Consider the following 17,046-nt stretch of genomic DNA (forward strand, 5'->3'; position numbering starts at 1 on the left):
GAAATAAGTATGTTATTTATTTAAAAATTCTTCTCTTTTATTTAGAAGGAAATGAATTTAACTTTCTTCTCCATAACATTTTTCTTCGTTCTTATTTTTTAAATTGGAAGTAAATTTTAAGGAGAAAGAAAATTGATCAAAATTCAACTGCTGGAAAACAAGTTGAGCAATTTTTTTTTTTTATGAATTGCATAGTTAAGGATGTGTTTCTGAGTTAGAAAGGGAAGAAGAAAAACATAAAGGAAACTAGAAAAAAGTTAATTTTAATATTTTCTAAATTATAATTGAACAAATTTTGCGTACATTAAAAAAAAAATTCATCATTCATCTTTCGTTACCTCTCTCTAACCTCTTGCAATTTTAACTAAAAAACCAACGCGGTTTAGGATTTAGAGTTTAAGATTTATGGTTTGATGAACATCAAAGATATCCGATGCACTTTAAAATGTGTGCTAAAATTTTTTATAACGTTGGTGTACAAATTTTAAAGTGCATCGAACAACTTCGATACCCAAATAAATTCAATGCCCATTAGACCTACATTTCTCATTTTTCTTTTTAGCCATCCTCCTCATTTACCTCCTGTCCCAACTCGGAAATACATTGTTAGATTTTTGTTGGACCAATTATTTTGTTTATTTTTCGTTATTTAATTAGACTATAAATTATAAAAAAAAAAAATTGTTTATTTTATACCACTTGTTTCATTAAGAGATGAAGCACACTCATAAAGTTTTAATCACACAAAATTGTAACCCTGTATCTGAAAAGGTGTTTAGGATTGTGTCAAATGTCGGTGCTATGAGCCTATAAGATTCTTTGCCCTCGCGTTTCTATATTTGTCCCTCAAAAAAGAAAAAAGAATCTCTGAAAATCAACTAGCAACAAACTAAAGATGTGTATCATAAAGGGGGAATTTCACGTATGCCCCTCAAAAACTTCAAAATTACATAGTCCCCCTCTAAAATATGAAATTACATATTCCCCCTCTAAACTTTAAAAACTCACAAATTTATCCATTTTATTGTTTTTTTTATATTAAAACTCATTATATAATTATAAAATACTCATTTTACTCTTTATTAAAATCATAAAATGTCCATTGGAGTCAATTTGAATATGAAGAGTTCATCTACTGTCTAATCCATGCGTATCGCATTAAGATATGTCTGTGTTGCTTCAAGATTTGTGCTAATCTAGCATGCACAGATCTTAAAACAAGTCTGATTCACGTGCACCGCATTAAGATATGTGCACATCGCTGCATATCTTATTAAAGCAGTTCGGATGGTAGAGGAATCCTTCTTGATTCAGATTTAAGTCGATGGGTGTTTTATTCTTTAAATAAAAGGTAAAATAGGTATTTTATAAATTTAGAATGAGTTTTAATACAGAAGACAATAAAATGGATAAATTTGTGAGTTTTTGAAATTTAGAGGGAAAAATATGTAATTTTAAAATTTAGATGAGGAAATACATAATTTTAAAGTTTTCAAGGGGTATAGATGAAATTCCCCCTATCATGTAAGATAGCAGGAATGATCATCACAAACCGCACAATATGAGAAGTAGAATATCGTACTCATATATTTTTATGTGATTTTAAACATTTATAATGTTATTCTTTTCCTTTATTTTTTTCTTAAATTATTTACAAATTCCAGAAAATTTATAAGATTTACGACATAAATTACTTCAGTTGTTGGTATTCTATTATGTCCATATTAGCCTGGCCTAATTAACTTGATATTGTTTCTAGTCAGAAAAATATATGCTTACAAATACTTTATCATCGTCTAGTTTCCAATGAAATTATGTAATAAGAACTTAAAATCTAAACTGGATCTTTTATCAACTATATATGTATATTTTTTAATAAAAAATAATATTTTTAGTTTTTTGCTTCTATTTGAATTTATAATTAATTATATCTATATTTTTTTCTATTAACCTGTATGCTTGCATTGTATTAAACCAGTGTCTTAAGTCTTAACACACCTGTATTTTGTAATTTTTTGGAAAAAAAATAAATACATGTTACTAGTACAACTCATGCGTACTCCAATTTCGATCATAGACAGCGTGATGATTTAGAAGTAAACATTCTTTTATATTATCATAATAGAAACAAAAAGTTGTATATTCTTTCACTAGTGGAAAATATAGAATCAGGATCGGTTATATACGCATAATAGTATCGGAATATAACCGATCCTGATGAAGGCGATACTGATACTATCAGGATCGGTTTTGTATGTTTTAACCAACCGATCTTAATAAGCACTTATCTGAATCGGTTATATCTGAGAACCGATCCTAATGGTTTTTTCCTCCGTTTTTTAATACCCATTAAAAAAACAATTAGTATCGTTTTTAATTAAACCCGATCCAGATGTTACACTATCAAGATCGGTTGTATATAACAACCGATCCAGATAGTAACTATTAGGATCGGTTGTTAAATATAACCGATCCTAATTCAAAAAAAAAAAACTTTTAGGATCGGTTTTTTTTAATAACCAATCCTAAAAGTTTTTTTTTTCAGATCCAAATTCTAAAAAAAAAAAATTAGGTTCGGTTATTAAAAAAAACCGATCCTAAAAGTTTTTTTTTTTTTTAAGAATTTGGATCTAAAAAATAAATCTTTTAGGATCGGTTATTAAAAAAAACAGATCCTAAAAGTTTTTTTTTTTTTAGAATTATGATCAGTTATTTTAAACAACCGATCCTAATAGTTACTATCTGGATCAATTGTTTAAAATAACTGATCCTGATGTTTAATTGAAGCTAAAAAAAAAAATTATTTATTTGCCAGCTTCCACATATATTTTGCTGGCCAGCATCCTAAATTTTTCTTTTTTTTTGCACAGTAAGAAGCAATAATCAAATATCATATACACATCCTAAATTAAATATTATACACATCTTAAATTATTACAAAAAATTCATGTTCATGCAAAGTTTACCTAAACTAAAGCTTTAGATAAATATAAATAAATTTTGGCACCAAAAACACAAATATCAAATAAATTTCAGAACATGTCATTGCCGAAAATAAGCCTTAGCATGACCCTCCCTCTCACGAATTGCAAAATAGTATCTAATAGAGCACCATTGAAATCCCCTAACTTCAATTTGCAAGCCTGAAAAAATACCAACAAGGTAATGTTCAAAATAAAATTTGCAAATGGAAGACAAAATTAACATCAAAGCTCTTAAATCACATGCAAATTCACTTTGTTAATAAACCTAAAATTAATAGTAAAGCTTACTAAGCGGAGAGGGCGAGGCGAGAGGGAGAGCGACTTTGAGAGGGAGAGAAGGAGACAGAGAGAGAGAAACACAGAGGAGAGGGAGAGACGGAGATAGAGAAAGAGAGAGACACAGAGGAGAGGGAGAGAGAGAGAGGGATGAGTTGAGACTCAAATAGACTCAAATATTTTGGATCAGTACAGAGGCGCGAAACGAAAATAAACCCTAGCGCTACATAAGCATTAGGATCGGTTCTCTCTAAAAATCGATCCTGATATTATCATAATCGGTTCTAAGCTAAGAACCGATCCTAATTATCATATATTAGGATCGGTTATTAGCTTAGAACCGATCCTGATAGTATTAGGATTGATTCTCTCTAAACAACCGATCCTAATTCTAAACAAACAAAAAAAAAAAAATTTATCATATAAAAGTTTTTTTTTTTTTTTGGAATTAGGATCTGAAAAAAAAATAGTCACTGAAAGTGGAATCATTAGAGGACTAATTACTCTTAAGCAACAAGAATAGGTGGTTTACATTTAGAGGCCTAATTTTAAATGTTAAACTGACATGATTATAATCCGCATTTGATAAAATAATTAAGGCTTGAATTCCTTATTCTATTTGGACCTACCGACCACCGATCAGCTTTAACTTCTCTCGAAGTGAAAGTGAACCTAATAATTAAAACCGTCTACTCATCCTTATTTTTTTTTACTTTACAATTTATATTTTCTATTTCACATGCATGTTGTGTTTCGAGTCATAATCTTAGTGTCTTAATTTTTCCCACAGGTTTATATTTGTATTAACATGATTAATTATAATAATAATAAATGAGGAGGGATACAATTGCACCATTTTATGGTAACACACCTTATTGACACCTTCTTCCTCGACAATCACCATACTAAAATGGGCATGTGTATTTTTAGTAGTTATGTATTCTTTTTATTTAAAATCACAATAACAATTCAAACAATAAGTTAATAATTAATTTTCATTATTTGTAATTTTTAATTTTTTTATGTATTTAGCTTTATATGTATTGTAGAATTTACTTCATTTTTTTATGGTTGTTTTTGTTTATAATGAAAGTTCTGATATTTGTTTTTTAAAATTATGTCTGAGATGTTGTTCTTTTTATTAGATAATTTTTTATGGATTATATTTGTTACGGAGAATTTTCTATCGAGAATATATGCATTGTTTTGCTGATAAATTAACTTCATTTAAACAACAAAAATAGTATATTACAACAAAAGAAAAGATCGCCAACTCAACCACATAACACTATTTACAAAATAATTTTTAGGAAGTAATCTTGTTTAAGAATTTTATTAGAATAACATATTAAAACAATTTACAAAAAAAAAATTTACCAAGAAAGAAAATGGATATAAACAAGGAGAATTTTTTTATTCATAGAAATTAATAAAATAAAATATACGAAAATAGAAGAATATTTGATGGATATTAATTTACAATCTAAAATTAATCATCATCGTAGATTAAGGGCTAGAATTAAAAAAGAAGAAGAAGAAAATATGTCCTTGTATGTATTTCAAAAACAAAATCAACGTTACAATAACGGCTCTTTGAGCCTTAATTAGTTTGTATAAATATACATAATCAATTTAAAAAATAACATTCAATAAAATTCATTTTCCTCAGAATTATATTTCTTAATTTCTCAACACGTACCAGAATTGGCAGACATGTAACTAAGTGCAACTAGTATCAACCAATTAACAGTCGTCAACAATTAATAACTATTGACACTAATAGCAACACTGACATGTATCTGTGTATGATTGGCCATAGCAACCACTATAATAACTACCATGACGTGCAACAATTCTAAATAAATCAAGGTATCATTTTGCTCTCTGTTTTTATATGTAATTTACTTTTATAACATGAAATGAAAATTTGAAAGAAAAATAACATCTGGATCGGTTCTTTATATAATAACCGATCCAGATAACTATCTGGATCGGTTTTTAACAGAGAACCGATCCAGATAGTTATCTGGATCGGTTGTTTAGACAGAACCGATCCAGATACTTTAAAAAATAAATTATAAGTTAATTTAAATAATAACATCTGGATCGGTTCTTTATATAATAACCAATCCAGATAACTATCTGGATCGGTTTTTAACAGAGAACCGATCCAGATACTTTTAAAAAATAAATTCTTCTAATTAATTTTATTATTTCTTTATTAGATTAAAAATATAAAAAAAAATATATCTGACTTTTTATATACTTATTTGATGTTACAAATTTTTGTAACTTATATTTAATAAGATAATTTATTAAAAAAATAACCCATCTTTTAGGAACAATTTGTAAGATACAATAACTTATAAGTTAATTTCTAATATAATATATTACCTTCTCTATGTTCTAATTTATAAGATAAATTTTATGAAATAATTTATTAGATAATTATAAGGTTATTTATTAAAATAATTTATGACTTGCTTAAGAAATATTAATACTTTAGAAACCAATATTATGACATGCTTTAGAAATATTAAAATTTTGGTACATGTAACATGAAAAAAAATAAGACACTAAATTACATATAACATGAAAAAAATTAAGTTACAAGAAAACCTACTAACATGAATTACATATTAGGATCGGTTGTTTATAAATAACCGATCATGATACTATCAGGATCGGTTTTCTAAACAACAACCAATCCTGATACTATCAGGATCAGTTGTTCTAAACAACTGATCCTAATAGTTCAACTATCAGGATCGGTTTTTTCTAAGAACTGATCCTGATAGTATTAGGATCGGTTTTTATAAACAACTGATCCTGATAGTTGAACTATAGTTGAACTATCAGAATCGGTTTTTATAAACAACCGATTCTGATAGTATCAGGATCGGATTTTATAAAAACACTGATCCTGATAGTTCACAAATTAGAATCGATTGACTAAAACACCCGATTTGATTAGTTTTTAGGATCGGTTTTATTTAGAAAACCGATTTAGATAGATATTAGTATTGGTTGTTTCATATAGCCGATCCTAATTCATGTTTTTCCACTAGTGTTTTAACCTTTTGCTCATCTTTTTTCATTCTGGAAATTGCTATTAATTTGAACACAAGAATTTTAATATTCAGATATGATACCTATTTTGTCAAGTTCTCATCTTCTGCATTAACTAAAAAGAGCATCTTTTGAGTTTAATGCATCCCGACTAGGGGTTTCAACAAGCTGGCTCAGTTCGAGTTAGGCTCTAGCTCATCAGCTTGTTAATTTTGGACCGAGCTACAGTTGAGCGAGCTGGACCTAGGGCATCTAAGTTAAAATCTCAGCTTGAAATCGTGACAAGTCAGCCCAAGCTAGCTGACGAGCTGACTCACTAGGTCTGCCTGAATCTTGTTTTAAAAAGAAAATAAATTATACAAACTTTTTGAATCGAGCTAAATCGAGCTGGACTGAGTTATATAGTATAAAATGCACACAAATTCATACATATTGACAAATTGATGCCTAGCCGAGCTAGTTCGCAAGCTGACGAGCAAGCTAGGTTCTAACTTGAACTCGTTAATTCTGAACCGAGCTAGTGGCTAGCTGGCTCGTTAACAACTCGATCTAGTAATGAGCGAGCAGTTAGCGAGCGAGTCAAGTACGAATCACGATCGAGCCACGAGCAACGAGCTTTTTTGCCACCCTTAATCCCGACCGTCTGATCAAGATCAGAAAAAATCTGACCCACGCTTATGACGTACAAGGCCCTTTAACATATAGAAACTAAAAGGGAGTGATATTAATCTGTCAGGATCATTTGCGGAACGTGGAGTATTTGGAAATACCGTAATAGAGTGATATTTGATGGTGACAATTAGTTGCATACTTGCATGCTAAGCTATTAGCTGCACGAGAAGTTATATATGGCTCAGGTTTTGCTGAAACCAAAATTATTTGAAACTTCAATGCACTAAGCGGTGATGTATACTTAATTAGAGGTTCCTACTGTTGTAAATTGAGATGTATGTATGTCTATGCCACTCTAAGTTTTGATATATTACAAACATCACTTGGAAGCTGCTGCATGCCAGGCTTTCAAAAAAAAAAAAAAAAAGTTCTCCGTAAACATAAAAGAAGCCGGCCATTTTAATTGTCAGTGCATTAAATATTTCCTTTAATAGATTAAGGACCACAATAGAGATTGGAATTCAAGGAAACACAATCAATTGTAATAATTGTCAGTGCATTAAATATTAAGGACCACAAATCCACAATAGAGATTGGAATTAAAGGAAACACAATCAATTGTAATCAAAATATAAAGCATTTACTAATTACATGATTGGAATAAAGGAAAATAAATTATCTCAGCTCTGAAAGTTAAAATTTATGAGCTCAAAAGAGTTCCACCCTTTTAGTTTCGAGTAAGGCTTGGGTGCTATGGATAGCATAAGGCCATCCCGTGCTACAGCCTCAAAAATCTATCGTATAACCTTCAAATTTGACTTAAATAACTCAATAAATTAGTTATATAATAAACTTGTAGAATACTAATTTTTACTATTTTTGAAATTTTTTTACTATTTATTAATTCAAAAATGGTAAAAAGTAGTATTCTATAAGTTTATTATATGCTATTTAAATCGAAGTTTGAAGGTTATACGATAAATTTTTGAGGCCGTAGCACGAAATGACCTTATGCTATCCATAGCACCCAAGCCTTACTCTTTAGTTTCTATGTATTATATATAGTACATAGGAACAATTGCCTTCAAATGTATATTAAAAAAGATGAATATTATAAATTTCAGGAAATCTTAGCCGTTCAGATACGTTCTGCAAATCATAACCGTTCTGCACGAATCATGAAACACAAATAATACTACCGCCTGCGCTATCTTGAAACACAAATAGACCGTTCAAGTACGCGGTGGGTCACGCAAAAGTTGAGATATCTCAGAGGATTGGGTTTCCAATCGGAGCCAGCTGGGCTAATTCATGGCAGATTTTTTTTATAAATCATAATTAAAAATAAAATTAAGAAATTAATATGACTATTTTTTTTTTACGAAAATCATGAGAACTCAAATGTTATTTTTTTTTCTCAGTCTGTATCTTATTTTTTTTAGACCGAAATGACAATTCAGTTCAAAGTATTTCTTAATTTTTAAACCTTTTTTTTTTTAAATCAGTGAAAACGAATCGGACCGAAATACCAGTTCTTCATGGCAGACACGGGGCATTTCACTAGGGTTCAAGACTGAGACGCGCGTCTGAAGCCTGAAAGCTAGGTTAGGCTTGCTCTCTCGTTTTTTTTTTTTAAGTAAATATGTTAAAATAAAATATATAAAATGATATTCATTCAAATAAGTAAGGAAGTGACAATGTTAAATTAAACTAAGAATTATCAATTATTTATTTATTTTAATATTTGAATTTTGTTGATTAATATTTGTACTTTAAGAATCATATAACTCAATTGTTTAATAATTATTCGTTTCATAATCGTATTTATAATTATTTGCTCTGTATTTGCATTTGTATGTGTTTAAGACAGATCTAATTTTAAATTTCAACATCTGTTAATCGTATTTGTATTTGCATCCGCTCTTTAAAGGACAGATATAAATTTAATATTATTAGTATTATCTGCTCCGAATTTGATCTGTTTTTACCTCTAAAATTAAAATATTACAAATCTCTCGTTAAGTTGACCCTTTATCAAATAGTATTACATATTTTTAGTTGAGTGAGTCTATGGTACCATGAATAGAACAGATGGATCTGTACTATGGATCAATATTTTTGTTTTCAAAATTCTAACGGTCGATCCGAACCATTCAATATAATTAACATATGAATATGTACCTGCAGACCAAAATTTACATTTTTTAGAATTTTTTTACTATTTTTTATATAGGTAGAGAAAAACACTGTTTTTGAATGGTCTAGAATTTTCAGATTAAGTGATTTTCTACCTATTTTAAAAAATAGGAATTTTTTTTTAAATATAAAATTTGATCTGTATGTACATATTCATATGGAAATCATGTTGAACGAATCGGATTGACCTGATCCGTAGTACCATATAGACTCACTCTTTTTAGTTAGATTGGCCCTTGTATCAAATAGTTATTGCTCCGCCCCTGAAGGAAGGTTTGGCTTTCAAATGGCAATTGAAATTTCTAAAAGAAGAGAAAATAAATATATGTTATAATTCGTACCAAATATACCTCTATATACTCGCAAGTCGAAAATGTTTGACCCGTACAAATCAGTCTTTTTAAATTTACATGCAGTCGTCGAGTTGTACTAATTTTATTTTGCATTTAATTATCAATTTGATTAGCAATTTTATATTTATCATATGAAAGGTTAAATTTGTAGAATTTTTATCACATTGTAAACCTTTTCTTTATGGATTACTTTTAACATTGTCGTTAATTAGCATGATTAACTTTCTATTAGAAATCAATCGAATATTATACGTACTATTATCATGTAACTTTTATTAATTACAAATATCATTTAATAGATAAAAAAAATAGAAAAAGACGCCAACAACATATTTTATTACTGTAGCGTATATCAAATTTATTACATTGTAAAAATAATTTTTAAGGAGAGGGATATGGATGAATTGATTTTTATAGAGTATGGAGTATATTCCAACTAATATGATAATAATAACTTAAATTATTTATAAATATAATATAAATTAAGCGTCGGTTGTTTTGGACTTTGATTTGACCCTCACCACCTACAAATTAATCATATTGTGATATTAATTTAAGTTCAAAAAAAATGTTTAATATATTTTAATTACAATTTTTTAATCATATTGTAAGTATAAATTTTAGGAGGGATCACTTGACAATGGTTGTTTTGATAATAATCTTGACAGTAAATTGAAAAAACATCAAATAGGACCATTAACATTTGAACTGTTCAAATTTCAAGTCATCAGATATTATCATATTGCAAGCCATTAGATTAAAATAAAATTTAAATGGTCCCGGCGGGGCTCGAACCCGCGACCTTCGGCTCATAAGACCAACGCTCTAACCAACTGAGCTACGGGACCTTCGGCCAGATTTTAAAATTAATTTTATTAAAAATTGTTACACATGTGGTGTCATACGGGAAAGTGGTCAACCTTCGCCTTGGCATCATGCCATTGACGTGATATTGATTCACTTTTATTCTTTGTTCTTTATGAAAATATGTGCAAGGTTTGTCTCTTTCTTATGTTTTAGAGTTTCAAGTTGCATACTTGCATAATCTTTTATTTACACTATTTAAAAAGAATATATGAAATTGAATAGAGTGTATGGAAATTTCGATATGAAATCGAATTATTGATTTAGTTTCTTACGTATTTTTAAGAAAATCAATTTATTGATTTGGGTTTTTAAACTAAGAGAATTTTTTTGACAATAATTTACTAGTCTGAATGAAATTAAAGGATTTAGGAATTGAATTTGTTGCAAGTATTCTATGTGCCAATATTTTTTTAATATCTGAATTTTTATTCAAAATTTACAAATCTACACTCAATTTAACTTATTTTAAAATTATGTCACTACGGTTAAAGCAGGGGCGAACCTAGACAGTTTAGATATGGGGGCAAAAAAATAAAATGTAAAATTTATATAATGTGAGAGGCGATATTTTAACTCAATTTTTATTACAATCTAATGAGTAACTTTAACTTCTAGATACAAATAAACATTTTGTAATTTTATGAGAGATGCTAAACTTTATAAATTTTTTAATATACATAATTAAAAAAAAATTATGAAATGACTGAGCCACCTTTCAAGTACACTAAGATCTATCTAATTAGAAAATACTAATGTTATTATAGTCAAACTCTCTTGTAACTACCTAAATATATAGTAACTTTTTCAAGAAAATATGAAATGTGGTCTCCCGAACTTTTTCATATTCGATTTCAACTCTATTATTTTGCCTTTTTACCATTATATCGTCCTACGTTATTTTTTTATTAAAGTATTAATCAAGGTTTTAAATAGCGATTATTACGTCATAGCAGAAATGTTAAAAAAAAAAGCTACTGTGAATAGCGTAGCTATAGCGAAAGCTATCCTACATAGCGTTTTTTTAATTAAAAATTATATTTTATATTTCTACTAATTATCAACATTATATAAAGTCTCATAGAACAATAAGTAACACAAAATTGATTAACGAATTAGAATATTTATATTGAATCAGTACAAAGTCTAAATTACTATTCAAATTATCTCTAATAATATCATAAACTATTTATCTTCTTTCATAAATAACTTAAACATTATGCCATAAACTATATATTTTTTTATTAAAAAAACTATCTATATTTTTTTTCATTTAAAAACAAAATCAATATGAACCTTGAAAAATATTGGTCTTTAAAATTAATTTTCAGTTTGAGCCTTTATATAAAAGCCTATGTAGCATAGCGTGCGTTATAGCGCGTAGTGTGTAGTGCATATAGCGGTCGTAGCTGAAATAGCACACTTTTATCCCATAGCGTAGCGTTTAAGGTCCGAAAATACTATAGCGCCGCTATTGCATCACTATAATGCGCTATTTAGAACATTGGTATTAATAATCACGTTGTTAATTCCTTTGCTCCATATCTAACTCGTATTCTATTTATTTGGATGGTTTCTCTCTCCAATTCCAAATCTTTACTAAAATTTGTGATATCATGTTTGAAATTTAGGTATAATCACGATCAGGAAAAAAAAAAAATTCTACCAAGAAATATTAATTACGGATCCAGAAATCTTCCAAAAACAATCATTTTTCTATCTATCTAAAAAAATTATTAAAAATGTAACAATTCTTAGGCCGGATATTTTCTTGGAAATTAACTGAATAAGAATTATTAAAACATGCAAAAATTATTCAACATTTTAAGAATTATTAAAAATATAACAATTCTTGGGCCGGATTCTTATTCAGCAATTCAGTTAATAAGATTATTAATCACGGATTCTTATTCAGTTAATTTCTACCAATCCAGAAAGAATGCAAACCTTTATAATGGCGGGCCGGATTTACTTTTGTCCAACATGCATATTCAGCAAAATAAGAACCGTTCGATTTGCTCCCAATAACTCCCAACATACAGGATCAACAAGAAATGTTTGAATGTCATTGCCAAGAATTAAAAAGAAAAAAGGAAAAACAAAAAACAAAAAAGCTGACATAAATCAAAAGAGAAAGAAACGGAATAGTCTCAAAACTTAAATTTTACGCCGAGCTCATTTACTACTATTTGTTTACAACGTAATTCATGGTCGAAGATGCAAGCATGTTGTAGTATGTACTTGACTCTAGCAATTATAGAAGTTATTTTGCTCTATAATTCGAACAATTAGAAAAAACAAAAAAATTAGATTACAATCAAACAACTAAATTTGTAGCACGTCCAATAAAAAATATAAAGAAAAAAATGTGGATTATATTTCTCAACTCTCGATCAATATATTGTTGTTCAAAAGCCAATTTTATTTTCTAAATATTAAATATTCAAATCTCTAGGTGTTAGATATTAGATACACAAATCATGTTTTCCATATTATTCTCTCCATCTAAAGCTATAAATTCTTTAATTGGGTTTTTCGAAATGGTACTTCTCTTTCACCAATGACCTAAACCCCAAACCCCAAACACCACACACCCAAAACCAATCAGAAGAGAATTCAGAACGAACAAAATCTAAAGATGGCATTTGGAAATTTGGAAATTTGAATGAAAGAAGCAAGGAGTAAAAGTTGAAGCTTAGAAGTCTGGGTTTCTTTAAGAGTTCTAAACTTCTAATATTTAACAAAACAAAAGCGTAAATAGAAGAGAAAATCAAAGCGTTTCATCACAAAACAATAAATTAAGAAGGGACACGCGAATTATAATTCTCAATGATTTTATAGCCAATTACCGAGAGGACATGTCAAAAATAAATAAGATACAAACAGCTCAATACTGTGAAAAAAATAATTGAGATCCATATATAAATGACTGTTTTTGCTCCTTACAATTCTTATCGATTTGCTCGCGCACAACAGATCTACGTTAGTTATCAATAACAAGAGAATTAATAACAACATAACATGTCTTCCTTCCTACTCATCTTTCTTCGCCATCACACCTGCCTCTTTAGCCGGCTTTCTCTTCATCCGGCTGAAAGGCCCCACACTCGTATCCATAATATACATATAAATCACCTGACTCCATGACCTATACGACTTCAAATTCTCATAATACTCTGGTGCAATCTGTCTCACCTTGTACAACCTATGGCCTGGTATTCTAGGAAAATCATGGTGTTCATTATGATAACCAACGCTCCAAGTCATAAGATTTAACGGGCCGTAGTAGGAGTACGTCTCCTGATCAGGGTTAAAAACATAATGCTCTGAAAGAAAATGACCTGCCATAGGGTGCATGCCACCTCCAACAAAGGTCGCCAAAATCAAGTAAGCAAGTGACTTCCATCCCCAGAAGTGCACCAAACACGCATCGAGTGCAAGTTGGATGAACAAGTTGGTGAACTCCCACAGGCCAGGTGGTTTAGGTTTCAGAAACAAGGGTCGGAGTGCATAGAAAAACAGTTGAAAAATAACCCAAATTGATTTTGCAACTGTGTTTTTGACCATGTGCGACTCAGCAAGGCTGGGGATGTCCATGTCAATGCCATCAACCCCTTGGAAGCGGTGGTGTTCCAGGTGGTATTTTTGGAAGGTGATGGACATGGGGACACCTACTGGGAGGTTGGCGAAGATGCCAAGCCAGCGGTTATAGGAGGGGGAGGAGAAGGCAAGGTTGTGACTCAGCTCATGAATGGCTAGGAAGAGGTTGTGGTTTAAAAAGGAGCCAAAGAAGTAGGCGATCGTCAGAATTTTCAGCCAGCTAGCAGTGGCTAGGTGTGTTGCAACCCATAGCTGGAGCAGAACTACTGCAGCAATCTGGAAAAAAAAAGGAAATTAAATTATCAGAAAAGGCTCTGAAATATTGAAGTGAATGATAGATTAAAACGGTGCAAAATGGACGAGAAACTCTGCTAACTTTTTTGTTGTTATTTTGAGAAAATATCTGACAGAGAAAAGTACTGGTTAATGAAAAATTGTATGAATAAGATGCATAGATGTTCTACGACACTGTGCAGCTTATGCACCAGTACTCAATAGTCCTATACAATTTACTAGGCATTGCCTTTGAAATTGGCTCATTTTGTTGAAGGAGAGGGGAGGATATAGTGCAAGGGCAGGAACGGCAGTGCACAAAGAATGATGACAATGAATCCCATCTAATCCCCTCACTAATAATGGTGACAAATAATAACAACAACAATAACAATGATGATAACTATGATAAAATGATAATAATAAATCAATAATGACTTATTTAATTAAATTAAATCAATCTATAAGGTTATGGGCAGGCAACTCAGCCAGCCAAGCCAAATCCTAAAAAACAAAAATAAATTCAATTGGTCAAGTCTGCTTTATATCAACCAATCAGTAAAACGTGTTGAGATTGTTATCTTTTCTTTTTAAGAAAAGATAATGCAAAACATGTAGAAAATATTTCTTTAACCAATACATGCTGTCATATATTATTCATCCATTCCTCGCTAGAGATTAGTCCAGGACATTCAAAATGGTAACCCTCAAGTCTCAAGTAATCTACTTCTAATACCAATAAATGCCCAAAATATCTTTATTATAATTATTTTAGAGATCTGTTAAGCTTAGATTGATTTAAGGCGCATTAGTTTTGAACTAGAAAAGAGTGAGAAAAGAGGCATAAATGATAAATCAATACAAAAATCCCCCTCACCAACGCTAACAAAAAAAAATTAACTGATACGGCACTGTCCCACCTGAATCAAGAAAGCAAACACATTGCAGTACACATATATGAAAAACAATAAATGCAAATGAAGCTACCTAACAAAAACCTATACGTAGCTGTACCATAATTCTGTCTTTGTCGTTGAAAAAGTGTCATCCTTTTATTCCATTGAAAGGTCTCTTTCTGAAACACGAAATGACAATGCTCACGAGCATTCGAAGTTTACAATCAACTGATCCCGCAAATTTTACATTTCTAGAAAAGCAGAAGTCACAATCGCGACAGATTGGGACAATTCTAGAGTACAAACCAGAGAACATCCAAATACATTTATGAATGGCATTGATTGTGTTCAAATGTTGTACCTTTACAAGAGCCCAGGGATCAGGTCCGAACAGCTCTTTGATCTGGGGGTACTTAGAGAGGATCTCACGGCGCCGCGAGGCGTGCGGTTCGTCCGTGTACGACCAGAAGAAGTCCGTCGCCATTACCCCGTCTTCTCTGTTCTCTTCCTCCATTTTCACAACCATTGCTTTCTAAGAAGGATTCGTTCGCTGGTCGTTCGCGCCTATGGCGCCGTTGAAGCTTGGAAGAGGAAGAGGGACAGGCTAGAGCACTAGTGGATCGCTGGTCACGTGCCTACGGATCCAGTCTGTTTTTGTTTTGGACCTATGCCAAATCAAATATGCCGTTGGCTGCACGTGGAGTACGGTATCGGAGAACAAAAATCCGGACAATAATATTTTTTTAGTAGAAAAAAAGTCAGGATAATAATAATTTTAATTTTTAAATCTAACAAAATTTTAAATAAAAAATTTAAACTGCTGAATCCGATCTAATATATAGGTGAGAGATGATGCAACTACATATAAAATTTGTAAATTTATAAATTAATTTAGTATAAAATTAAGCTGTACAAAAAATATTTATAAATTAATTAAATATATTTATTTATTATTATTTTTTATCAGTTGACTATATACAAAATTAATTTATAAATCTATAAATCATATATTTAAACGTATCACTCTTGAGAAGTAGATCAATTTTAATAATTTGAATCCATCATTTGAAAAACAGCCGATATATTTTCTTAAATTTGTTTCTTGTATGTAATTTTCTAAGTACTTTGTTTGACATAATTTGCAAAACATACATTAGTTTAATTTAACCGTTTCTATGATTGAGTGCGTTTGTAGGTTCAAGGTCTTAATTGCAAGATTAATATGAGTTTCGTGAAGATCTTAATTGCAAATTGCAATACTAAATTGAAAAACTAAAGAAATTAACAAGACTTTATGAAGCTATAGATTTGTAATAATCAAATAGAAAAGTAAAGTGTATTTGAGATTGTTGATTTTTGTGGAACAACCGTTCGGAACGGAACAAACAGTATGGAACATATTAAATCATAAAATTACAGAGACTTCTAGTTTGATTTCGTCCAGAACGGTTGTAATCTGTTGGAACGCTTATCAAGTAAATTGTGGAATAAAGTGTACTAACCGTTCTACACGGACATAGACGTTAAGAATGGTTAATATTAATTTAATAATGCAAAATCCTAATTCAATATTCATACTATATGTTCGAAACAAATCTGATAAATCTGAAGCCCCTACTATAAAAGAAGTTACCCCACTCCATATTTGATTAAGCTAGCTGCCTCGCACATTAAAAAATCATTTATTGCATTCTTGAAAGCTTTATTTGTTGAGTGAGCTTAAACTTTAATATCTTCTCAACACTCATATACACTTGACTTATCTTCTTTTAGATATAGTTTAGTGTCTATAATTTAGTTCTAGAACATTCTCATCCATAGTGTGAAGATCTACTTAGTGCTCAAATTCGAATAGCTTTGTGACTTTCCCATTTGTAGGGCATTAAGGGGCTCAGTGGCTCGAGCGTCTTCCTCTCACAATAT

At 30.2% G+C, this 17,046-nt stretch overlaps 1 protein-coding gene and 1 non-coding gene across 2 annotated transcripts; both read right to left on the bottom strand.

Annotated features, from left to right (window-relative positions):
• Positions 1-10,264: 10,264 nt before the first annotated feature.
• TRNAI-UAU (transfer RNA isoleucine (anticodon UAU)) lies at positions 10,265-10,338 on the bottom strand. The gene has a single exon. It is a non-coding gene; the product is annotated as a tRNA-Ile (tRNA).
• A 2,836-nt stretch (positions 10,339-13,174) lies between these two features.
• DES-1-LIKE (fatty acid desaturase family protein) lies at positions 13,175-15,755 on the bottom strand. Its single transcript, XM_078310344.1, has 2 exons — positions 15,485-15,755; positions 13,175-14,230 (listed from the first exon to the last, which is right to left on the bottom strand). Exons 1-2 carry the CDS (start codon positions 15,647-15,649, stop codon positions 13,388-13,390), a joined length of 1,008 nt encoding a protein of 335 aa, XP_078166470.1. The 5' UTR covers positions 15,650-15,755; the 3' UTR covers positions 13,175-13,387.
• Between the last annotated feature and the right edge of the window lie 1,291 nt (positions 15,756-17,046).

The sequence above is a fragment of the Carex rostrata genome, chromosome 11 (assembly GCF_964058835.1).
Source record: "Carex rostrata chromosome 11, lpCarRost1.2, whole genome shotgun sequence".
NCBI classification, from domain to species: Eukaryota; Viridiplantae; Streptophyta; class Magnoliopsida; order Poales; family Cyperaceae; genus Carex; species Carex rostrata.